This window comes from Watersipora subatra, chromosome 5, assembly GCF_963576615.1.
Source record: "Watersipora subatra chromosome 5, tzWatSuba1.1, whole genome shotgun sequence".
Taxonomy (NCBI): domain Eukaryota; kingdom Metazoa; phylum Bryozoa; class Gymnolaemata; order Cheilostomatida; family Watersiporidae; genus Watersipora; species Watersipora subatra.
In genome coordinates, this window is record NC_088712.1 from 2709260 (window position 1) to 2736692 (window position 27433).

General features: G+C 33.0%; 1 protein-coding gene across 1 annotated transcript; it reads right to left on the reverse strand.

Annotated features, from left to right (window-relative positions):
* LOC137396617 (sodium/mannose cotransporter SLC5A10-like) lies at positions 1 to 27433 on the reverse strand. Its single transcript, XM_068082937.1, has 15 exons — positions 27356 to 27433; positions 25806 to 25877; positions 24094 to 24198; positions 22339 to 22503; positions 20889 to 21075; positions 19830 to 19919; positions 16212 to 16345; positions 15419 to 15554; positions 13088 to 13264; positions 8146 to 8250; positions 7094 to 7239; positions 5138 to 5228; positions 3658 to 3788; positions 2871 to 3003; positions 1 to 246 (listed from the first exon to the last, which is right to left on the reverse strand). The coding sequence occupies exons 1-15, from the start codon at positions 27431 to 27433 to the stop codon at positions 47 to 49; spliced, it is 1950 nt and encodes a 649-aa protein (XP_067939038.1). The 3' UTR covers positions 1 to 46.

Here is a 27433-nt window from a genome sequence, read left to right on the forward strand (position 1 = left end):
TTTATTTATTATATAACGTTACTGTTAACTTAACTTTTTAGCCTTTTTATCCAAAAAATCCAAAAAGAAAGAAAGTTAGGGTCAGAACAGTGCATGCACCAAAGTTTATCAAGTTCTTCTTTAGAGTCGTTCCCTCATTCAGTGTTGCATCGATAAAATTTTTATCATCACCTTCCGTGACTTGGGACTTCTTCTTATGCAGATGTATTCCACAGAACCAGAAAAGAATTTTGCTTTTCATAGTCTCTGAAACAGAAAACAATTTGTAATAACAATTTTCAAACAAATACAAATTACGTATACTTAAAAGAAGTTTAACTGATAATCATTTTTGTTGCTAGATTACAGGTGTTAGAAAAATGCTGAGAATAACTCAAATAAATAACTTTTTACAATAATAATAACAATGTAACGGCTCTAAGCTATGGCAGCCCAAATGTGTCTAACATAAGCAGAATGTTTTGAGTATGTGAAATACAGAGTGGGAAATCAGAATGGGAAATGACAAACAAAATTGTAAATAAACCTATTTGCTCAAGGTGTTTGCCAAATCCTATTTGCTCAATATGTTTGCTAAATTTGTGTTATCTTTTATATTTTTTGCATAACATACTTTATAATAAAAACTGTCTTAACTCAGTGAAGTCACAAGTGGAACTTGCTCGTTACATGAAATAGGTTTCAAAGAGGTTAAAGAAAGATTTAGTATCACTGTGATCTGTGATGCCTCTTTAGAAGAGGTCTCGTTGTCCTGATTACTGGCTATAGATGTCCGTACGGTAGCAGTAAACAGTACACAGCTCTTTGCAATTTGCTAGAAAGTTTACAGAGTTTTAACTATGTTAAAACTATTATTACTGTTGATTAGCATACAGGTAAAAATCTTTATAGCTTAACCGAAAAAATTCTTACAAAATTTTTTTTCAAATTGTTTTAAAGTTAAATTTAAAATATTGTTTCAAATTGCAATTTTAGACAAAATGTTCCTTTTTTTCATCTTGTATTGGAGCATAATTCACTAAACTGTCGCTTAAAATTGCAAAAAGTTATCCATTACACTACAGCTGCTCCCTTTAACAGTATCTAAATTTAATTAATAACAAACAAAAGATTACATGTCCCAACTTGCCAAAGTTTACTAAGTTTGAGTGGTAAAAATTTAGCACCACTGTCAATTCCAATTAATCCAAAACATTTAGGCTTGACCACAAATTATTTGCTAAAAATACTTTTCAAAAGAGCTAATCAGTGTTTAAACTGTTGAATAAGACTTGTTTGTAACTTTATACTCCACAGGATGAAATTATTCGTGAAGTTTAATTTTGCGAAAATTGTCTTTTCATGCATATTCGCGGACTAAATTATTTGCAGATGAACGCATTCATGAATAAATTAATTCGTGAATGCATCTAGCAATAGAGTAAAACCTTCATGTGCATATACCACATGTTTAGGTTTCTGTTTAGCTGAGAAATTTTTGTCGATTGTACAAAGCTATAAATTTTTTGCTGCATCTAGAGTTTTTCATGAATATTCATTGATTCGGAGGCCTTTGGTGAATCAATCACTTGTGGTAAGTTATGAGTTTATTCAACGAAAAGAACTGCAGAAGAGATTTTTGCGATGATGACGCCGTGCCGATTAACTTGTGACGACCTTGAATAATTTTGTAAAGAAGTGTGATGCATTGGCAATAGGCTTAATTCAAAGCCCCGGCGATGATTTTGAAAAAGTTTGGAACACGCTACGTTTGCTAATTATGCCTAGTGGCTAGTTTTTAATTTGAGGTAGTAGTTGTTCTACCTTGTGTTAAAAGTAAAACTAATTTTTCGCGGATTTTAATAATTTGTGGAATTGACTGTACGCGAATTCGCGAATTATTAAATTCATTGAATAATTTCATCATGTAGGGTATAACACAATTGGTTTTTTAGCATTTAGGAGTTGCCTTCTCCTTTAAGAACTTATGTTCAGTTTTTGACCTACTTTTCATAGAGCTGTTTGCTAGTGTAGCTTTTGCTTTTGTTAGCCAATCATATGCTAGTGACTCATTACATGCTATAGTGATACTAATTCACTTTGCTTTCTTTTTCTCTATCTGGTTAGTCACAATAAAATTTGCTACCAACTAGTTCTCAAACTCTATTTTAAACAGTAGTATCTTCGTTCTACATGTATTCATTTTATTTCATTATTCTTTTGTTTCATTCATTTTTAAACAAACTTGCAAGTTTTGAACCACCGCTACAGAATAGTCAAAAAGCATTAAAAAATTTAAATAATATATTTAAAACACAAACCAATGAGATTAATCTAACAAAGCCGGAATAAAACTTTTTGGTTAATATTCAAACATATTACAACTGGAAAACATGTTGGAATGACACTAATGCCGAGCAGACGATTCCATCAAAAAGCCTTTTATACTTTTTAAGGACCAACTTGCACAAAACTTCAATCTATTTTATCAAAAAGTGTCAGTATTTTTATTTATGTTTGAGATGATTTGACTGCAAAGATGTTTCCCGATTTAAATCAACAAAACTTGATCTCAGTTAAAACACTCAGAAGGAAAATACGTGCTAACTGACATCATTAGTTGCTATCATTGCTATATATGTACTAGTTGCAACATTACATGTCTCTATTCTGTTTGTCTTTTTGTAACTATAATAGATTTTATAATCAAATTGAGCTGCACATTTTAACAGCAATCAAATTTTGTTGATTTTAATCTTGAAACCTCCTGGCAGTTGAATCACCTGAAACATCAAAAACAATTGCAAATGATAGAGAAATGCTGATCCTTTCTGATAGAATCTGCTAAAATGCTACATAAAATCATCTTCAAGTATATTTGTAGCACTAACCTGGGCTCTCACTCTCTTCATCGTTATGCTCTCCTTCATTGCTCTGAGTGTTTTCAGACACTGCATCTGAGTTCTCCTCAGAAAGATCCGGAAGTTCTGGGGAGTTCCTTGTCCACCATGTCAAGCGGTGCAACTGAAACAATAATTTGGAACAATTGTTTAGTTTGACAGTTTTGTTAGTAGTTTAAAGGAAATCTCAGACAAGCTGTTACTGATTGCTTCCAGAAGTCAATGAATATAATGCAAAAGAAATATGATTCTAAAACAAAAACCTGCAGCGAAAACTGTCTTTAGAAATTTTTCTTTAATATATAACTTGCTGAGAGGTTTCTTTAGTGACAATAGTGAGCAATTTTTTGTCAAATAAACAGTTTAATTAGTTGTCAGTCCCTAGTGTTTATTTGTGTAACGGTTAAAGGTTTACAGGTTAACAGTCAAAGGTCAAAGGTTAACAGCACAAACTTAGCAATAAAAGGATACTGGTAAACAAATATCATCTAATTTGCTTCAATTGAGACCAAGATAGTTCCTTATGTTATGTAAGAAAACAACTTGTTCTCCAGATAACCTACTCTGTGAGAAGCTGGAATGCAACAGTGTAACAATAATCAGAATGTGTATAAAACTAAACCAATAATGAAATCGTTTAAAAATGATCCCCTATAAATATCTATTTATCATTAAAAACACTCACATGATTCAAATCCATTACAAAAAAACACTAACCAAAACTTCAAATAAGCTTAGATACTTCCAGTTTATTGAGGCTGCTAGTCCCTGTACCAACCTGTTTGGCAGCTCTAGGTTTAGTAACTAAGCTGATGCAAACAGTGGTTGCAACGCATATTCCAGACAGAAGTATGGCAAAGTGGAGATAATGCACTTTATATAGAACGCTTGGTCTAGTATCTGGTTCTCCTAAAAAGGAAGCTTTTGTTAGTTTTGCTTATTATATAAAGCTGCTGCAGTTTCAGGTACATTTAATTACAGTAGTGATTTTAGTTATGGGAATACTTGGAATATATGCCTTTTTTGTTGTTATTTCATATATTTTTTTGTCGTTATTATGTGAATTATGACAATACGCACATCAATGGAACGCTCAGAATTTACTGGATATGATTATTATGTAAAACTAACTGATATTTGCTTCATTAGTTTGATTTTTGTAGAATATGGCATTTTCGGCATCAATTGGTACAAAAATCCAAAACAAATGTTTAAATTTGTGGAAAACGTAACTTTATTTGACATAATTTTAGAACAGACATATATGAAAGTTAATTAGTGATGTTTTTGAGTTCCTTGAAAGTATTTCTATCATCTTAGTATTTGGTATGACACCAAAAGCCTAGACTGACCTGATAGGATATAATGGGTGCCCATTAAACAGGTTTTATTACTAGAGTGTACCTTTGGTGGCAGACAGAATGTCTAGAAAATTAAATTTGCTTTTCAAATATTTATAATCTGAGATTATAGGGAAAAAGAGCTTATGCCTTAAATGAAAAAATATTGTGAAATTACCAGGTGGTCCCGTTATTATGATCACCACTGTATGTACATATCTATTACTTTATTGCAAATAATTTCATTTCAAACTTATCTACATGTAGCTTTGTTCAATCTCCACAGAGTGATAATACAGTCACCTCTTGGACTTTGGGACTGTCAAAGTCAGAGAGGTGTATGACATATTTTATGGGGCCTTCACTTGTTTACATATATACTACTATATGTTGTTAGTCTCATTTTTAAGGCATGATTGATGAGAGCACAGTCTATTGATATAAAAGTTTGTGAGCTATGAGCTAGTTGATGTCAGCAACAAAAATGAAAACTTTAACCAGAAAGTATAAAAGGCTCACATGTTCTCGAATGTTAAAAGTATGGCTGAAACTTTAAAAACCTTCTTTCTATTATGCAGGTGGGTCTAGAATTCAAACCCGTTGAAGTCAGAAAGATTACTGCAAACATCGCAGAGCAAATGCTATCTACACAAACTTGGAACATACAAATACCCATAAAGTACAAAATTTTGGGTTTTTTAAAGATTTGTGACCATTTAGTAAGAAACTCGTATTATTGAACTTGTAGTGAGAATACTAATGCTATCCATAGAGTTATCTATAAAGTTATGCCTGTATAGAAATTCATGATATTCATAAAGTTATTTATATAGTTATAGCTTGTATAGAAATTCATGATATCCATAGAGTTATTCATGGAGTTATCTATAGAGTTATAGACTGTATAGAAATAATTACCTGAACCACAGATTGGTGCTGGATATATAAAGTCGAGCACCAATCGCACAATTCCGACCAAAAGTCCGATGAGAAGACCCCAAAACGCTCCCTAAAACAGATTTTTTAATTTTTTAATTTCTTGTTTTTAAAGTTAAAATAACGTAAGTTACTAACTTAGTGGCTGACTTAGTAAGTCTCAACTTTGAGGTAGGGCTACTCTGTATTCAATTAAACGTTAAATGAAAAAGTAAAACAGTTGGTAGTTAACTATCAAGTTCTACATTTTTCGAGTTAGTTTGCTCATTAATGAAAATAAAGAGGATTGGAAACTTTACTAAAAAAACTGTTTTTACACCCTTTACTAAAAATATTGCAAGAGTTCTCTTAAGGCACAAACACACTAAGCAATATGTAGGGTAACGCTGTGGCAATCTGCGCTAATCTGTGCCAATCTGTGCCAATCTGTACCAATCTGCCCTGGGCTAGTTAAAGTGGAGCGATGTTACCAGACTTGCTAAATTAGAGCTATATCACACGCGATGTGCAGTTTGATCGATTGTTGTTCCCAGAATAGTTTTTCCTTCCTCTGACTGTCAATTTTCTTGTGTCAATGTTTGCCAATTTACCCCAAATGTTACATTATTGTTACAATTTAAACTTCATCAAAATGAACACTGAAATGTTCATAGATTCAATAAGAGCACACCCAGAATAGTCCTGTACAACACAAGAATTACAAAGAAACTCATTTGAAAGCCAACAATTGAGAGTCAATCATTGCGCAGATTTACCATCTTGAGAACGATAAATTATTGTTATTTATCAAACAAATGTCGAAATTAAAGCTATTGTTATTTTTGTAGTGTGCAATTTGTGAATGAGATACAGGCCTAACAAACGCAAAAGTTGTTTATGTCCTTGCTTGGAGACACCAGATTTACCCATGTTTGTTCATTACTTACACCAAAGGAACTGGTCATGCAGAATGTTATTGGCTGTTGCGAGCGTGCATGCGTTACCACTTGCTGAGAAATTGCTAAAGTGTGTGTGGGCACACGTCAGAAAGTGTAGGAATATATTTGTGCTAATCATGATGCTCCCAATAAAGTTGCCTTTGTGTGTTTATCACTTTAGAAACACAAAAGCTTATAATGTGTGGTAACCCAAAAAGGGATTTTACTGTGCCTATCAAGTTAGACATCGTGTTACGCCAGAAGCGTTATAGATTTACTCATATGTTAACAGCAATTCCAAAACATTTTTTTCCAATCAGGATATAAAGCAATATGCTACTTTTCTGTATCTGGTTACTGCCTATATTTTCATTTAAAGATTTTCTCATATAAAGATGGCAAGTTAATCAATTATAGGAAGCGCCAACATTCACTAGAAGCGCTAACTACTGAAATGGTTTACTACAGCCAACCCTCAGTAAAAACAACAATAGTAGCAAGTCTACTTTACATTAATGGTACTCTAGTCACTTCATGCCAAGAGCTCTGATTGAACTTTCAACAGCTGCAAGAAAAAAAGCGGAAGAGGGAGAGAGAGAAAGAGAGAGAGAAAGAGGGAAAGGGAGAGAGAGAGAGAGAGAGAGAGAGGAAGGGAGGGAAAAAAGGAGAGAAAGAGGAAAAGAGGGAAAGAGAGAGAAAGATAGAGAGAGAGAGAGAAAGAAGAGAAAAGAAAAAAGACAACAGAGAAAAATATAAAGAGTTCTAGTTAGTTCCATGTAAGAGGTATAAGGTCAACTCCATTAAAATTGCTAATTTATCTATATTTCATTACTAAAGTGACTGAATTTTTAATCTCTGGAGAAAAACTAAAATAATCTTTGTAACACTTGCACTGCTAAATCGCTAGCAAATACAAAGGGTAAATCTCTTTTCACAAACACATTATCGACAGGCAATGAAATAAGCGCTATGGAGGCATATATTATAGGAAGTTGCTTGCAAAGATGCAGTATCCTATTACCTGCTCAGACATTCTGGTCCAAGAAACGGCCAACAGGAAACACATGGCACAAGGTGGAGCAAGATAAGAGGTGAGAGCCTGTACGTAGTTCCAAAGCTGTGCTTCTCCGGCAGCTTCCAAAATTGGTAGCCAAGCGATTGTAATACCTTAGTAAAAATTAAATAAATTTATAAACTTCAGTTGCTATTATTATTACTAGTGCGCTAGCAGTCCTGTGGGCTGTGAGAGATCGTCACGTGTAATCACAATATCCATAATTATTTTGTAGCACAGCAAGGTGACCGGAGTGATGTCACGGTAATGCGCTTGCCTTTGTTACCGAAGCCCTTAGTCTGATTCCTGTGTGAGGCAATGTTTTGTCCTTGGATAACACCGTATATTTTTTCTATCTTAGCCTGGCTCCAGACAAATGAAAGAAAATTCACTGCTCTTATTATAGTAAGGGTTATTATTATTATCATTTACTAGCATAATGCCCGATGTTCCAAGGCTATCAAAAACCAGCTTATAAACAATGGCAGGTAATGTAGTTGCTTGCCACTCGCCACTACCCTGGCCTTAGACCTATTAAATATACAGGTAATACCGTATAGTTAATAGGTCTATGGCCCTGGCACACTGCCAATGGCTAAATTGAGTAAGCTACTATAGCAAATCTTACTAATAAGAGTCGTGAGAGCAAGCTTTAGTGATGTTGCGCCATAACAGAGAGTGTGATATGAATATTGTAACATATATAACGACTCATATCGTCTGATGAATCAAATGCATCTCACATAGATCAATGAGTTAGTTTATTACCTGGTGAACGAAAGGTTCTAGAATCAAATTTTCTGCATTACAGATTTTTCATTCCTGGTATACTAACAGCTATAACTTGACAGACTGAATCACAGAATCACAGAATAACAGCCGAAACACAAACACTGAAATTTATATATATAGATTGAAAAATTAATAACTAGAAAAAAACGGAACATCATCAATGATTAGTGAAGGTTAAAAATTTTGAATCTTACTATTGTATCAACTGCTTTTAGGAGTTATCTCACCTGACAGAAGAAGAACAAACAGTCTTCCCACAATCATCTGCTCCGACTTAGTGGCTTTAGGTCGGCACATGGGCCACAAGTTTAAAGTAAATATGCTACTTCCACCTGCAAAGAACATAGATGTAGATATATCATACGAGTATGTATAGGTCTAGTGCCTGTCGCGTCTCTTAGCATTTTGCTGCCTTAAGCCTGGCTCACACTCCATCGCCGTAGGTCTGCGTTTTCCTTTCCGCGTTTATTATTGATTATGTGAACTGTAAACCGATGGCATCGGCAAAGCAACGGGGACACATCGAAAAAGTTTGCAGCTGTCAAACTTTCTCGATATTTCACCAAGCATCCAAGACCGCCTGCACAATGTGAAACATTTCGGCGGTGGCAATACACGGTTGCCGATAACATGAATTATTCAGTTCTGCTTATGATCGCTGCTGCGGGACTAGCATTTGATTTCAGTCATGCAAACACAAAGAGGTTTCTTAGCAAAAATTTAGAAAAAAGGAGAACACTATGCCATGGAGTATTTGCTGATGAAAACGCAAATGGGTTTGTGATAGTGTGAACATGGTTATTATCGACAATCATCAAAGTACATGTATTGTGGCATCAACATCGAAATACGGTAATATAGTGTAAACCAGCCTTTGGCCTCTTTCCCCAACCATAACCTTAAAGATGTAGTTGCGTCAAAAATGAAATTAGGACCCATAAAAGGCTAAAACATCAGCTACAATTTGATGCCATTTTTGTCTTTGTAGACCAACCCTGTCCAGAGATATATGCGTTTGAATGAGGCCCTCTGTTAAAAAGCTCACGTTCCAGCGGGTGCCAATTTCGTGACGTAACAAGCTTGTTATCTGAAACGAAACCACGAGCGATAAAAATGAGGTCGATTCGTTAGCCAATCATGCGTGCGAAATTTTTATATAGGCCGTAATAAAGGTTATCACTCGTAAAACGCGTTGTCTGTGGTCTCGAAGATTCTCATCGTTGTTTCTGATTCAACGCGTTTCAACAATTACTAAGTTATACATAGTTTTAAAATGGCTTCAAGTTCGAGCGACCGCTACTCAGAGTTTTCTGAGCAACTTTAAGTAAAATATTAGAGTAGACAGCCTATGGCCAAAGCTGACAGGCGTCAGCAGCGTTTTGCTGCAGAAGAAGACAGAATGGAGGTAAATTAACTTAGAGTCTTCTATACTTTAGTAAATGTAATATTTTTTATAGTCATAAATACATGTACTAATTAATAAAATGATAATTCTTTGCTATCTCCAATCATCGTTTCATAGCTTATCTGCCGTTTTACCTAGCTATAATATTTTTTTCGAATTTTCTTTGGTAAATTAGAGTCATGATTACAAATTATTTTCACTCGTAGGAAGTGGGTAAAATCGATTGATCATTGCAAATCTTTAATTTCCAGAACCAAAGCTTCGAATCGTTGGCTTGGCGTACTTGCGCCTTTATTAAATGTTTATTCGTTTTTAAAATTACACTCGCAATCTATTCAACTCCCAATTTGGAAGCTGTCAATAGATACGCTTTAGAATGACATATCTATGAATGACATATTTATTGCATCTACTTTGTTTACATTTACTTGTTTTACTGATTACAGAATGTTTATGTCGTCCCACCAGCCGAAGAAGCTTTGTCAGTGTGGAAACTGCCATAAAGGAGAAAGCGAGAATTGAATGCGTGCTGGATGATGTTTTGTTGAGTTTGTTGCAGTAGATGAATTTGTCTTATTGTATCAGCTAATACTATGTGAGTGGCCACGACTTGATGAATATCTTTAATAAAAGCTTTATGCCGAGATGAAAATATTTTTGCTTGTAAAAATTATATAATAAAATAATATTGTTAAAGATAATGCAAAACATGATTTGCAGAATATTGTAGTGAATCGGATATGGTATATGGGTGTCCGCAGAACTGAAGAATGTGAGTTCAAATCCAGTTTGCAGCAGACTTCTCATCCTTAAAACTCTATCCCTGTCTATATTCTTTTCAAAGAGGTGGCTTGCTTATTTCATTAATTTAGTATTCGGTAAGAATACTACTAGCAATGATATACAGCAATGTATATCATTGCTACTAGCAAGAAACTAGTACGTAGGCAATATGTAATAGGCGACATAATGTGGGCGGGGCTTATGGGAGGCTGTATAGGGTAGCTGCAAAACTGCTGATACAAAGACCGCGTCCTACATAAAGTGACTTGACAGAATTACCGTAGACCGGTAGAATTGGTAGTCGGTACCCAAATGTTTAAACAACATTTGGAGAAAGTGAGTAGAACAAATTTTCAATTTTCGTTATTTGAGGCCTTTGAAACATTCATAATAATGCATCTGTAGCAGGATTTAAAATTTTATTCTAGCTAACATGAGCAAATACAAAATAAGATATATGCCAATAGAGCCGCGTAAGACTAGACTTTTATCGCAAATAGCCGATGTGAATACGAGGGATAGAGACAGGTTGCCAAACGCGTGACATCATTTTTGGCGAGGCTGGGCACGTTTTTGTGGCCTGAGCGTTTTTACGGCGATCAGATTTTTTCGGTTTTAATCTTCAAATATCTTGGCAATGCGATCGCGTAACACAACAAACAACATATCAACTGATAGAGAAAAAAAAATGCTTTCTTTTAAGATCAACTTAAATTTTGACGCAACTACATCTTTAATGATAGATTAAATATTTTTGACCTATTGACCTTTTGACCTCTCATCTTAACAAAATTTAGTTAGATAATTGCTGATTAGCGTGTAGGCTATACTTCTTGAGGTAATTTGACAGAGAGAGGTACTTGAAGTCTGATGGCGTTTCTGTCACTGACTAGTATTTTCCTGGATATCTTCCCTTCACAGGTCTAAGAAACTATAAAAATATCATAGACAATAGGCACTTAAGTTTTATAATGACAGTTTTAATGGGCTCATTTTTTGTTATAGCATATGTTCAAATTAAAAGTGTTAATTTTTTTCAGCTTTTTAAATAGTTGCAACAATGCCCAACCTAATGGTAGCTACAAGTTCGATTTGATCTTCAGTAAAGGCTGCTAGGAAAACAAAGAAAGACTTCCAGCCTTGAATGAATTTTTCTGCCAATATAACAATCTCTGTTGGAGTGAAAACTGAGTCCATTCATCTGTCTGAAGCGTCAGTAGGAGGTTAGGAAAAAAGTGTGGTGGACGCCAGGCCATGACATTGTAATTTGTGTATATATTTTTATATCTTATATCTTGCATGCTGTTTTGTTCTTTTTATTATATCATTATTAATTTGTCTATATATTATATCCCTATTATGTCCTCGTTTATCGCTGTATTATAACCATGCCGATCTGTTTACTACTAATGTAATACGGTTTTGCTCGGTTCCGTTAGCCAGAACGAGTGAGTTTATTGTATAGAAAGGAGCGCGCTCACTGAGTTGGGCAAAGCGGATAGCCATACGCTCTTCGCTTAGTGGGACTTCCTTCCATAATAAAAACTGGAACAAAATCACACGCATTTTATTTCTTTATGAAATAGCCGAGATTGTGCCAAATAAAGGCCGCCGAGTTACTTTACAAAAGTTTGCAAAATACAGGGTTTGAACTCAAGAAGTTTCACTTGTTAGTGAAACACTCTTACACCTAGACTAAATTTCTGCCATCCAGCACATCAAAATTTTTACGAGCATTCTTACTCTCTGGGCTTTTTCAGCCTACCTGACGATCTCTCACGGTACGCGAAGCAATCCAGGGTGCTAGTACAAATAATCCTATTGTGATTATTAAAGAAGATGATTGGAAAATAAGCAAAATAGGCAAATAATATTTATTTGCGCAAATAATTTGAGCTCAATTTTCATACCTGGAATGGAGAAGAGCTCAGTCAAGATAATTGTAGTATGAACTTAAAAACAAAGATTAGCACTGCAAAATTAGTGATAGAAATATTTCTAAAATATTTCTAACAAATATTTTAAAATGTTTGTTTGGGCTAATGCTAAACTTGCTCCTTTGCTAATTATATACAACCTGAATATATATACATATATATATATATATAATAATATATATATTATTATATATATATTATTATATATATATATATAATAATAACCTGAATAAAAAGAGAATTGGCGCATTGTGACTGCTCAAGGAAAATATGCCAGAAATCAATAAAACAGTGGATTAGGTAGTATTTAGATCAGTAGAAATGCAATAACAAGACAATTCTAGGTCAAGGTCAAACTTAATTTAATTTAATTATTAATTTAGAGGAGAGCTTTTTGCAAAACTGTAAAAACATTTCGTGATATAATTATTTCTTTGGCATTATAATTTTTTAGTACTATGAAAAAAAAAGATATTCATTCATCTTTTCGTTGTTTTAGTGGAACTTGCGATGAAAGAAATTTTGCAATAATGCTTTTCACACTCTTTACAATACTGCCAAAAATACTTCCCCAGCCAATCAGTGAACAGCTCATGATTCTAAATTGTTATAGTCAATTACTGTACATGGAAATGACTTGATATGATACTTGATATCCACTATTGCGTTCAAGCTGCAGCGCTACGCATTTCTATTCTGTCAGTCTCTTTGCAATTATAGACGTCATAATCACACTTTTGCTTGATTTGAGGGCTTCTATGGCAATAAATTTTGTCAATTTTAGTCTTAAAACATCCTGGCAGTTGGAACACTTCAAACATTCGAAACGATCGCACAAGATGGAACATTACCAATATTTTCAGATAATATCTACTAAAATTTTGAGTGAGCTGACCTTTAATATTTAGTTTTTTAATCCTTTTATAAAAAATCTGAAGTAGCCATAAAAGCTAGCCTGTTTTAGCTGAACTAGACCTATCTATAAGGCATAAATATAGGTGTACACATTGACATGGAGAGATAGTAATGCAGATATAGTCTTACTGTTTAGAATAGATGTAAGAGTGCTCATGAGAGCTGACATCAGGGCAGCGATGAGGACACCAGTAGCTCCGTGTGGTAAAATAGTCAACACCAGATGAGGATAGGCATAGTTGCTGCAACCTAACCTGTTTCCACATTGCTCGTAACAGGTTTCTGGAGTACCACAGGCTACTAGATCTGTATAGAGATAATATGAGATACAAAGTTACCTCCATATGCTCAAAAGTATTTGTAATATTTTACTTCTCTTATTGTAAAATGTGGCTGAGTTCTAATTTGGAGTTGTGCTCACATATATGCTTCACATGATTCAAAGCCTTAATAGTATTTTGTGAATCAATTAAATTAATTGAATATTTTCGAACCTTATTTGCGATGACTGAATATTGTGAACTAGTTTTAGAATCAGTGACTCTCTGAAACAAAGAAATCTTTTGATCGCTTTTTTATTTAGACTGCGAATTCAGTAGAATACTCAACTCAAAAAAATTTTCATCAAAATATATATTTTGTATTTTATAATGTATAGAAAAAACTTTCTTTTTCATATTATGATGCTAGTTTACACTATAACAATATTACACTACTTATTACGGTGTTCTCAGTTTGAAAGTTCTCGTGTGCTTAACAAGTACTTAAAATTTGGAAGTTAAATTGGAAGCTAAATTAAAATGGTCTTCAGGTCACATGAGTTGTTGTAGACTATTAAAACTTGGTAATGCTATGTAGCTATAAAAATTTTCTTTCTGGTGTGAAAAAAAACAAAAAAATAAAATAAATTAAAAATGAATTAATAGCAAATACATACATATACAATAAATGATAGAATTTTCTACTTAAATATATATTTATGGCAAGGCGACTCTAAAATCTTTTGTTACATGCCTGTATATGTAACATAAATGTAACATATATGTTACATATATGTAACATAAATGTGACATATATGTTGCATTTATGTTACATATATGTAACATATATGTAACATATATGTTACATGGAGTACTTGGAAGGGGGTGGGGGTAATTTTTAACTGCCTTATCCTATAGAATTTTGCTGTAAACTGTCCTGTTTCTTTAGTAGTATTTCACAAAAAATGCTAAAGAGTAGATAGCAAACAGTCTTGTACAATGGAGTTTCTGCTTAATGTTTATTTTTTCAAAAACACATCACCAAAAGCTCTGCTGTCTCCAAACAGAAAGTACGCAAGAACTACTGTCCAGCCCCTAAAATGCTACAACAAACAAGGAGCTCTAATATTCAACATAAATCTCTAATAAAACTAAATATAGCCTTAGTTCTAGAATACTGCGTGTTTTAAAGCTAAGGCTATATGTAACTTGGGTATCAATATTTTGCAATTTTAATCACGTTTTAATTTTAATCATTTTAATTTTGATCCTAAGCATGATATCCCGAAAACATGACAAGAAGGTTTTTCGTTTTTTCCCTTTATGTGAATAAATAACGCCACAGATCGACATACTATTTGACTAACCAAAGCAATAGCTGTTGGGACTCAGCAACAGAAGTAGTTTTGTTATCAGTAGTGATAGAAAGCAGCCTTGACCTTATTCATCAATTAACAAAATAAAAATATTGGTTACTACTGAAGATTTTTGCCATCAGCAAGACCCACGAATTGGTAGTTTTACAAAATAATTGCACACGAAATAAAAATACAATAAAACACACTCAACAACTTCTAGATTGATCAATTAGCTACGTATGCTATACGATCCATGAGATCATCCTGTGTAATAAATATGTGCATAATCATTCTACAATGCTATCTAGTTAGGTCTAAGGTTATCGTGTAGTGAATATGGTTGCCTGCTTGTCCGGGAAAGCCAATAGCCGGGTACAACTCCGATACAGTGCAATCTGTTCTCTAATCACTCTCAGCATGGCTTTACCATAGCAAATAATAATTTTAGCAATATCACTACTATAGTTGCATCAGCTTGTTTCTAAAATACTCACTGTATAAAGTAAATTATTTATCTTTAGCAATTAAATTGAATATTGTTTTGAGCTTGTAAATGATTGATTAATCCACGACATTTTCCGAAATCTCTCACTGTTTCCAGAATCATACCACAGGAACCCTTTGATGCTGACTAATGATAAACTTAAACAAAATTTCAATATATTTTATCAAAAAGGATTGATATTTTTCATCAATTTGTGTTGTTTTTGATGTTTGAGATGATCTAACTGCCAGGATGTTTTAAGATTAGAATCGACAAAACTTGATTGTAATTGATTAATTGTAATTGATTGCTGCATTGATTAACTGATTGAATAATATAGTGTCTGAGCTCTGCTTACCGGGATACATGACCCTGCTCGCCATTCCAGGTATGATGAATAACCCAAAACCAGTCAACTTCAAGAAACTTGCAAAGACTGCTCCTTTCTTTGCTTCTAGAAGGTTCTTAGAGGCTAAAGTTCTTTGAACCATTATCTAAACAGGAAGGTACAAAAGGAAGTAGAAGAGTGAGTAACTCGATAACCAAGATGAGACAGTTTCTGTATTTTCCCCACCAATGCTGCCTCAACTAGTACCGATGTTATTAAGTAAACAGTGTTTCATATAAAACTATTTGCAGAATTAAATTCACAACGTTTTAGTGAGAATCTAAAACTAAAATGTATTTAAAACTGAAACATGGATTCCTACTATCTCTTAGAAGACACACAAAATCTAATGATAGCAAGAACTCAGCAAAACACTTTAAAAATTATTTTACCTCAAAAGGAACATTTACATGAGCTTCTAACTAATATGACTAGCACTAGCAAGAAATGCCCTTTTAAGTAAAAAAAAAAACAACTCATGAGTACAAAGAAAAATTCAAATAATGTGACTGTCTCCACTAGCCCACTTTTCCCTAACTCGGTAACAGAGATACTACTACTTTAGCATGCTACTGTTCACAAGAACCTCCCAAATTGTTGTCAGAAAAACCGCAAAGGAAATATTTGAATTGTTGGCAAAAAAATAGTACATCTGACTAACAACAGCCAACAGTAAAAGCCTAACTCTGACATCTGACATCAGTTGAGCATGACATACTGCAAGGCAGACTATTAAATATGTGGGAAAGACAACTTCGCTAACCTGATCATTGCACCAGACAAACATCGCTATGGCGGTTAAGCCAAACATCATCCCTGGCCAGGGAAGATCTCCAGTAACGGCATTTCTCCAGAGATGTAGGGAATCTTCCCTTGGGTAGGCACAACTCCAGTTTCCTACCAAAAAGTGTGTTGCCTTAAATATCCATTGGCTATCAAGTATATTTTTATCATATTATATCGTGGTAGAGTACATAACATTTTAATATGGCTGTATTATATTGCATTATATTACATTATGTAATTTGTATCAGTTTATGTTATTATACATCCTATTATGTTATAGAATTTTACTTTATATTTTTATTATATTTTACAATATTACATTGTATTGCAGCATGCTATACGTAAAATAATACATTATATTAAATCGCTTTATAGTTATAATATATAATATTATACTAAATTCTTTTATATTATGTTGCAAATAATTATAATATAGTATATTTTGCTATGTAGTTTTATCTTGTATTATCCTATATTATAATATGTTGTTCTTTATTATAACATATTATGTTGTATTATATTTTTTTAATTACTTTGTATGAAACTATATTATATTATGCATTTTATTATATTCTAAATATGAGCACAGTGGAACATACTCTGTAAAATCTATTAGCCTTTAGAAATGCCTTTAAAATTTAGTCATTTGGAGATTTGGCAATCTTTTGTCAATTAATTTAGACTGAACTTAAATAACTCAGACTATTTTTAATCCTACAACTTTTTTATGTGGATTGGCTAAAAATTAGTGCTGTAATCATTAAAAGCCTCTTTAACTGGTTTACACTAACAGGTAATAAAAAGATACATTTGGCTATTGTTATTATGACAAGCTGCAAATTTACTTTTTTGTCACTGCATCTGGAAGGTAATTTGCCAAAGCCAAGGTTGTGTCAGTAATCAATTTATTGAACAATGGGGCCGAAGAATATGGTGTATTCTCATTCAAACCCATCTAAAATCTATATTATAGAAATGGAATTTGTGCAAGGTTATGGCGTTACACCTGTAACTTGTGGTTCAGTAGTGTCTTTGCGCAAATAGATTAATCAAGTGACTATGACAGGCATTTCATGCAAACAGTTGACTCAAGCAAACTGGTAACTGGTACATGGTAAATCTAACTGTGTAAGCAAAAAGTAAAAGTTAAAAATTGTTCTCATAATCAAATAACTTTGTAACTTAAATACTGAGATCAAATTATAGACCCATTCAAAAAGCTATACTGTGTATTCTAAAATAAAATATATTTTCAACTACACATCAAAAATATTGTAGCAAATGAGGAGAATTTAAGTATATACGCTGCAACGAAGAGGGTAATTAGCTACTCCAATTAGCAGCTTTTTTGGCTGATGAAAAATGTTTTTTTCTTCTTGTTTTAAAATATTTATTTAAATATGTTTATAAAATTCATGACTATAACATACAGGATGCTGTAAGCCACGAACCAAAAATTTCAACACTAAGAATATGTCACAAACTCTTTGAGGCTTGTACACGCTGCGTCTCAGTAGGTTGGAGTTGTACTCTCGATGATTATTTGTATATTATGTGCACTGTAGACTGATTACATCACTGATACAATGCAGCTATGACGGAAAAAGCCGTGCAGCTGTAAAAATTTTATAATATTTTGCTGTGCATTTTCTACAGTTTATGTAATGGGTCCCACATCGGCGGCTGTGATTGGCTCTTGCGGATTGCTTGATCTACCTTTTCCTTCGTAATAATTACTGCGGGACTAGTATTTCATCATTTTAGTGATCACAATGTATAATGAGAATATACCATGCTGCAGACTACTCTCTGATGTAAAAGCATATGGGTTTTTGAACGCTAACAATGTTATCACAGACGATCACTGCTATACTGCAGGATTACTGTCAACACACTGCGATACATTCTGCACCAGCCTTTATATACTTTTAGCTTAATAGAGCAGCTTTAAGTAAATTATATTATTTTTTTAATCATTTTCAGATTTAATGTAATATAGCATTTATTTGGTAGTAACATGCAAAGGTAGCTTCAACTACACTGGTAGCTTCAATCTGAGCAAGGGCACTAGGTGCTAGATTTTGACGCTAGATTTTGACGCAGTACTAGTAGCAGTAGCATTAGTAGTAGTAGTAATAGTAATAGTAGTAGTAATAGTAGTAGTAACAGTAGTAGTAACACCATTTCAAGTTTTCAACCCTAAATTGCTGGGTCTTTCGGATCGATGTCATAACTTGGAGCCCCCGTGTACCACACTGACAACGTGGGCACATTAAAGATCCACCTCTGTCCTTTGCACATTGGGCAAGTGAAATGGCTACCTGGCTCTGTCAGACTGACGTGTTGCAAAATTGCTTCCTTCAGATTATTCTGACAGTTCCAGAAGAAGCCCTTGACAAGTGTTAGGACCAGCCAAGGTAGCTTATAAAAAACTAGTCCTAGCGGTGTGTTTTTCTTCTAAAACATGCGAACACTACCAAGCATTGTCACCACATGACAGAAGCGTGCCGTTCCAAATAGTAGTAGTAGTAGTAATTGAAGTAGTAACAGTAGTAGTAAAAGTTGTGGTAGTAGTAGTAGTAGTACTAGTAATAGTAGTAGTAGTAGTAATAGGAGTAGTAGAAGTAGTAGTAATAGTTGTGGTAGTAATAGTAGTATTAGTAGTAGTAGTACTAGAAATAGTAGTAGTGGTACTCATAGCAGTAATAGTAGTAATAGTAGTAGTAGTGGTAGTAGTAGTAGTAGTAGTAGTGGTAGTAGTAGTAGTAGTAGTAGTAGTAGTAATAGTAGTAGTAGTAGTAGTAGTAGTAATAGTAGTAGTAGTAGTAGTAGTAGTAGTAGTAGTAGTAGTAGTAGTAGTAGTAATAGTAGTAGTAGTAGTAGTAGTAGTAGTAGTAATAGTAGTAGTAGTAGTAGTAGTAGTAGTAGTAGTAGTAGTAGTAGTAGTAGTAGTGGTAGTAGTAGTAGTAGTAGTAGTAGTAGTAGTAGTAGTAATAGTAGTAGTAGTAGTAGTAGTAGTAGTAGTAGTAGTAGTAATAGTAGTAGTAGTAGTAGTAGTAGTAGTAGTAGTAGTAGTAGTAGTAGTAGTAGTAGTAGTAGTAGTAGTAGTAGTAGTAGTAGTAGTAGTAGTGGTAGTAGTAGTAGTAGTAGTAGTAGTAGTAGTAGTAGTAGTAATAGTAGTAGTACTCGTAGTAGTAGTAGTAATAGTAGTGATAGTAGTAGTATTAATAGAATTAGTAGTAGTATTAATAGAAGTGGTAATAATAACAGTAATATGAGGTAGGTCATCTAATACAGCTGTAAATTTGAAAAAATAAATAGTAAATAAATATGTCAGTTAATAAATTATAAAGAAAGACAATAATAAGTAAATATATAAGTAAATAAAGAACAAAAATGAAATTAATGAATAATAAATAAATGAAAAGGTAACAACTAGATATATAAATCAACAAATAATAAAGAAAAAATCATTAGTAAGTAAACAACGATGATAAAAAAGGAAACTTTATGTATTCTGAGTGCAGTAAGGATGTCTGCAAAGTGACAATCATCCAATCAATCTGTGCTCTCAGATATCCAAAGAAATACTTACCAAATCTTGTGTGAGTTTCAATGACACCTTCGGCAGCTGCTGTGAAAAACCTGTTTTGAAGACTCTCCCAGCCTCCAACTTCTATAAGACCTTCAATAAATATGGCAGCAACTATGCTAATTTGAGATACATGTGGAAAAACATAGATCAATCTCAAGTGAGATCTTCTACTTAGTAGCAATGGTAGTATTAATAGTAGTAGTATTCTGTGTTTATAACTTCCACATATTTTCCAGATATTCATTACACGTCTGCTGCCATCAATGATTATACTATTACAGTTTACAGTGTTTGAGAAAAATATGGCGGTTACTTAAGTAAATTTCTCAATTGGTTTCAAAATATAACTATACATGTACTTAAATTATTTTTCTTATTAATTATTAATTAATTAATTAACTTATTAAATTCAAAACAAAAAGTAAAACACTAAATATGGTATAAATAACAACCAAAACAAAGTTTAGAGCTCACTGAATAAAAATTTAAGCAATGTTTATTTTTAAATTAAATTGAATTAAATTTTTTTATTGATTTTCATATTCTCATTAAAAATGATAATTGCTAAGGATTACACCATAAAATCATTGATAGAGGTTCCATGTGCACAATAGTTTGGCTGATTGAGGTTTAGAGGCCATTTGGCAGGTGGTGAGCTGGTCGTAGAATGACTAATAAAATTTGGATAGAAAATCACGGCAGTTTGATGGAAAAAGAAAAAAGGCAACGGAAAATGCAAAAACTATTTCACTCTTAACAGCAAGCAACCCTTCAAGACCGTTCAAAATAGATTAGCGTTTTTCTATTGATAGCATAGATTACCAATTTTATGCTTCTGAGGTTTGGTATAAGGGCAGACGATGTCCAGATGCTGAAGTAGATGCTTGAAGTGGTAAATTGGCAAGTGATTTAGTACTTTTTAGTACCTTCTTTTGCATAATTTTGCAATTTAAAATTGCTGAACCACAAACGTATTTGGTAAAACTGAAAATATGTGAATATTCATACTTGATATCAACAGTTTAATGTCATAGCAAAAGAGAGTACAGTTTTACTCACTGAACACAGTGACTGTTGTTGCACCGATAATAATGATTCCAGACTGAACAGTGTCAGTCCACATGACAGTTCGAAGGCCACCAGCTATGGTTGATATGGCGGTGAGAATGAGAAGCACAAGGGAACTCAGGTAGATGTTCCAACCAAGGAGGTACTTGATAAACAGAGCACCTGCATACATTTGTCCCTAACCAAAAAATTACATACTTGATAAACAGAGCACCTGCATACATCTGTCCCTAACCAAGAAATTACATACTTGATAAACAGAGCACCTGCATACATCTGTCCCTAAGCAAGAAAGTACATACTTGATAAAAAGAGCCCCTATATATGCCTGTCCCTCCATTTACAATATTGTCAAATGAGCAATTTAAATGTTTGTATAAATGTCAATGAATTAAAAAGAGAAGTTGAGAAATTTGACAATTCTATTGTAGTGCAAAAATTCGTAAAAACTATTGGTCATTTTTGAACAGACAGAATTGCCATTATTAACACTGTCTGTAGTAAACCTTTTGTTTAATTTTACATGAATATATTTTTTGAGAGCTTGTATTAATGAATTTTCTATCAAAAATGTTAAGGTATTATATTAAAAAGCCTGATTTTGGACTGATCTAATTTTAGTGCCAAGTTTTGAAGTCCAGAGTACAAAAAGTCTGACTACAAAAGTCTTATTTTAAAATGGCATCATTGTAATTCAATAGCTCAAAGAAAATATTTAAAAAAAGTTAATATGAGTATGTAAACTAAAAAGTATTTACTCGTAGATTAATTATTGTAATATTAATATTTATAAAATTAACAATTTATGGAGTTAATAGACTCATGCCTGTTTGCGTTATACTAGTACCTTTGAAAATGATTTCATAAGGTACATACAAATAAACAAAATAGTATATGAACAACAAATAAATATTTAAATAACAAAACAAATAAACATATAAATGAAATATACTAGATTAAATAAATACACAAATAAATATATACATAAAAAACAAGTAAATACTTCAATAAATACACTATAAATACATAGATAAACAAATAAATACAAAAATAAAAAGTAATAGAATACATAAATATGTAATTTGCTATGAGTCCTTGCTAAACTTGCTTTACTTATGCTGGTTAAAAATAAATTTATAAAAATTATTTTTTATCACTGGCATTGAAAAATAAAAAAGTCATACTTTGATTAGCGGTGGAGCAAAAACAAAAATTATTTTATAGAAAAGGACAAAAAGATGCTAAGAAAGTAGTTGATTATTGACCCAGGGTGTTTTATGCAGTATAAAAGTTCTGCACAATAATCGAAAGTTTCTGAAGTGATATGCCTGTTATTTGCACTCGGAGTAGCTATGAGTACCTATTCACTAAAAGCTGTTTAAACATTCACTCTGCTATAAAATTATAACCTAAGTTGTTATGTGAAGTTGTCATCACTTACAGACAAATAGACTAAGATGTATAAGATAAGAGTTTGTAAAGATAGAAGTGTGTTGAGTCGCCTTCCACCAAACCTTCGTTTTATAAACTCGGGCATTGTAGTGCAGCCACTGGACAGATAGACTGGTAGAAAGAACCAGGCTAGTAGTATGATCATCAGCACAGCCTGCTCAAGTAAAGACAACTTTAAGGAAATGGTTTGAATTACAAAGAAAACAAACAAATACAATAACAGAGCTTTAGGTTTGCTATCTGAAAAAAGTAGGTATACAGAGAGAAATTTGAATTAAAAATATATGATTGTAGATTTGCCCAAAACCTTTGACCATATCTGTTAGGGCAGATAGCAAAGTGGTTATTTGCTAATTGACAGTTTTTAACAGACTGCAATTTATGTAGCTAAAACCTAATTTACGGCAAGCAGTAAAATTTATAAAAGATCAGTATACTGTATATATCGGGCAAAAGTGGACAACCCCTCGACGACGAAGTTGAGATTTCTGCTTTACTCATGTTACTACCAGTGGGCTTTTGCGGAAAGGTCAAGGTCAAGACCACTAGATCACAGCTGTTCTGAGTAAAACTTGTATGTAATATTCTACTTTTTATGTGTAACTTCTTTAGCAAGATAAACATTTAGCCATAAAGGAAACTCACATCTTTATTGTTTCATTTTTAATGTTTGTTTTCACAGAAATCTTCATTCTTAAAACTTAAAGTTCGGGTTCAAAATTTTTAAAAGTTCCCTTCTTAAAGGCAAATTCTTTGTTGAAAAAAAATTAGCGTGCATTTTAGCTATGTGTTAACCAACATGCCACTAAAATTTTTAGATTTGGAAAGTTGCAGCAAAAACTTTCCACAACTATTATTATACTGTTTCAAGAAAGTTAGCGAAAGTTTTATACTGTCAAGCTGTAGATACAAGTTAGCTAGAAACCAACTTGAACTTTACCCTATTCTGACTTGACCTACTTTATTCTCGAGTGTACTAACAGCTTTTCTTTTGCCTGTTTTTTTGTTTATAAGTGGGAAAACAATCTTTTGAAGCAACTTATACTATGATAAGTAAGTGGTGAGCTTAAAATAAACACCTTAAATATAACAAAGTAAATTTGTTAAACCAATCCAATATGAATGGACATATACATGTAAGTACTACTGCATGAATTGCAATGTTTGTTTTTATTTAATGTGTTGAATATTGCCTAGTTTTTAGGGTTTGGCTAGCTAAAAACACTCAAATCAGCAGAATGCGCACAATAAAAACCAACAGGTATTACACAATTTACCAAACGGTTTGCAACTTCTGTTTCAAAGTCAGATAAATGCTAGCAGTGTAACGATGCTGCTAGACTCGTAATGCTTATCAAAATTGAGTTTAATTGGTTAAATTATAACATTTATAACTTCAACACTATGCAAAAGCACTTTTGAGACTTCGCTAAAACTTTGCTTCAGCCTCTAAAACTATCGTACGATAAAAGATGACAAATCCAAAAGATTGTACTAGGTTTGAAATTTCTAGGCTGACTAACGTGACATTCATAGATAGCTTGCTTGCAACTTCAAATTGAGCACCTTAGGTGGCTATTTAGGTATATTATTTATGAAAAATTTTTATTGGATGGCGTGATTGAAATTTTTTGAAAAGTGCTATTGAAATAATCAAAATTACTATATTATTTAAAATTTCAAGTAGGATAAATACCATATGTGACATTGATGATAAACCGGAATAATAGTAAACTTGACTCACATGCCATTCAAAAGTTGTCACAGCGATACCACCCGCGGCAGCAGAACCTCCGAGACCAACAAACATCGGAACTCCTATGTTGCTAGCAAACACTGATGCCCCTATCTGTAATCAATTACATTATTTTCAATTTCCATAATTTAAAAAACCAAATTGTCAAAAAATTTTATTACAGATGCTTAAATTATTTATAGTGATCGTTGACCATTCATATTTTGTAACATGCCGGTAACTGTACAGTAAAGCTATGATGGCAAATTACATTATTAAGTAATTGGAAAATGCAGTAGTATTTGATCACCAACGGTGGCAACCCTAGCATCCAAACATTGACCTAGGCTGTTCACTGAGTTCTGGCATTTCATTGAGTTAGAAATGTGTAGAACTTTCAAAAAGAGTCAAATAACACTCTGGCTCAAGCTAGTGTATATAGTGTATTAGTCAATGCCCCTTTTTTACCAATTGTTTTACCCATTTTTGTATATTTTTGGTACTGTGAAGGAGAGACTTTTTCAATCGAAGAACAGAAACCAAGTCAAAGACTGACAGCAAGTTTATTTTTGACCAAAGGCTACAAATTTCACTAAATTGCTTGTTGTAGTTAAAAAGCCTATAAGCTACAAAGCATACAAAGTTTCGTATGCTGCATATATTTAACATGGGATAACCGGCCATGCAACCAAGTAGAAATGTTATATTTTTTTCAGCAGTTAACAAAAATTCCAGAATTGTTTTATTAGCGCAAATGCAACTTTAATTTGTGTAAAGATTATTTCATAGTGTTGCGATTACAGGATGGCACGAGGTACTGATAGGCACGTTTTCATACACCACCTCAAAATATCTCTATGTTACATACGGGTCTAACAGCTGGCAGTGCCTTATCTTCACTATAAAATATATCTTCTTATCTGAACTCAGAGTTGAAAATTAGAATAAAAGAAAGCTTTTTACAAGGCTTAAACTCATAACAATTAGCTTGGTAAACTGATAGTCTCTGACACTTGCACCAAACAACCATCTTCCTAAGCCTCAAATTAATTGCACTTTTTTATTATTTGGGTTTTACTGGCACACCTGACAATTTCTCCTAGGGAGCTAGACTGCAGAGGTACTAATATATTAAAGTTTCCTTAAAAATAAATTTGCAAAAGGTTTTAGTAGATTTTATTAGAAAGTATCGGTCTTTTTCCCTATCAGTTGCAATCGTTTTTTATGTTTGATATGATTGACTGTCAGTATGTTTTGAGGATATAAAACTAATGAGAAATATACCAGGACTATGACACCTTTAATTTAAGATCAACCAAATAGAAATGCGTAATGTTGCAACTTGAACACAATAGCCGATATTAACTATGGCAGCAATAGAACTAATGACGTCATTTTGCCAAATTTTATTTCTGATTTTCTTAACTGCGATGAAGTTTTGTCTATTTTATTCCTAAGACATTCTGACAGTCTGATTACCTGAAACATCAAAAACAATCACAAATGATAAAAAATATCTCTACGTTAAAAATTACTAGAACTTTTGTGCAAGTTTATCTTTGATGCAATTATCTTCCAGCTAAATAAAAATTCTGCTACTGGTTTACATTAGCCTTGCTTACTTGCATACAAAATAATAATATGTATTATCCTAACTAGTATTGCAGACATTTACATCAACAGTTGTTGCATTTCAAAAAGCAGAAATTTTGTATACTCACTGGCAGCCAGGTCATCTGTCTACCAGCAAGGAAATATCCAGCAGCTGTTCCTTTGCCCCGTCGGAGAGTCGACTGCAACAAAAGGAAAGATGAAAAAATTGATAAGGGTTTAAAAAAATATATTAAATATTTATCATGAAAGTTAATGGCTTAAGAAAATCTTAAAATCTTATAGTAAATAAAATATTCTAATAAAAATAAATTTAAATCAACCAAAAATGATGGAAAAAAATCTATAAATGCTCTTAATAAATTTATTGTTGATTATTCTTGTCAATATAGATACTGTATCTTTGAATTTACACCTAGGAGATAACATTCTGTCACGGAGATCAGCAAAACTACTCAGCTTTTTGATAAGTGATGATCTTACGTGGTCTGAACATATTGATTATGTTTTCAGCAAGAGTTTATTAAAGGCTTCTTTTAAAACAAACCGAAAGACAGCTCTGTTGTTTTACTTTCAATTTGTGCATTGTTCTCTTATCAATAGCGTTGATATACAGTTCCCCATCTCACCATATCAACAGCAGACAAAGATATTCCTCTTGTGGACGTCTATAGTAAGATTTGTGTACGACCAATCAAATATTCCAGCTTACAACGTCTACCAATCACATATCACACAATCTTTGAGCATATTACTTTATCCCAAACTTTTTTATTTCTTCATTTGTGTTGCAAGTTTCAAAATGCTCAAAACACTAGTGCTCATCTTTTCACACATGTGACAAACATCGCTTTCTATTTCGTGACTCCAACAGACTACATTTGTCGTCATATGTTTCAGTACATGAACTTTTTGTTAGTACGACCTACATTTTGTTATCACACTCCTCTACAGTACTATTAGATTACTAACTTTAAACCATTTTCGCTCCAAATTATCAATAATTCCTGTATTCTCATTTTTGTTTTGGCATGTAAAAAGAGAAATTACTTGTTGACGATTGCACATGCATGTACATACAAGTAAAATTGTTATATTTAAACAAATTTTTCTCAAGTTTTATACACTGCAGAGAAGAATAACCAAATATCCTAATTTTTTTTGGCATAGGGCTACTATGCCTTAAAAGAGCTAGGCTAGAATCCAACCATGAGAGTCTTTGATAGAATGCACAAAGCTAGGTCATTTCTTAAGCATGCTTCATGGGTGAACTGAAATCTTAAACTTATGCGTTCCTAACATTTCTAAGCAGATGTGAAGTTTTTACAATTAACATACAAATAAAGTGGAACTTCATGTACTGCTTAAATTCTTATATTTAGCTGAATATTTCTCAAATTTTATACATTGTGGATAACTCTATCATTCAACTATCAACAAAGTTTTATGTTACTCATTACAGCCATGAGAGTCTCTAGTAAAGTTCACAAAGGTAGACAGACAACTCTCTAATTATAATGTCTAATGCACGAGTATTAAAACTAAACCCTTCCATGGCTACCATCTCCAAACATATGGAGAAGTTTCTAGTTTCTAGAAGTTTCTACTAGACTATGAAGCAGCCTAAGTTCCTGAATATATCTCATCAGCTGTCACTCACCCATATTCCAACTGCTATTATTATAGCGAAGTAGATAACTATGGCAGCGATATCTCCAGGTCGCAGCGCTTTAGTCAT

Excerpts from the sequence above, each read along its gene's own strand:
- LOC137396617 (XM_068082937.1), bottom strand. The coding sequence starts at position 27,433 with ATGACTAAAGCGCTGCGACCTGGAGATATCGCTGCCATAGTTATCTAC. Across the intron at positions 16,346-19,829 it reads TGAAACTCACACAAGATTTG|GAAACTGGAGTTGTGCCTAC; the intron begins GTAAGTATTTCT and ends ACTTTTTGGTAG. Across the intron at positions 7,240-8,145 it reads GTTTGTTCTTCTTCTGTCAG|GTATTACAATCGCTTGGCTA; the intron begins GTGAGATAACTC and ends ATTTTTACTAAG.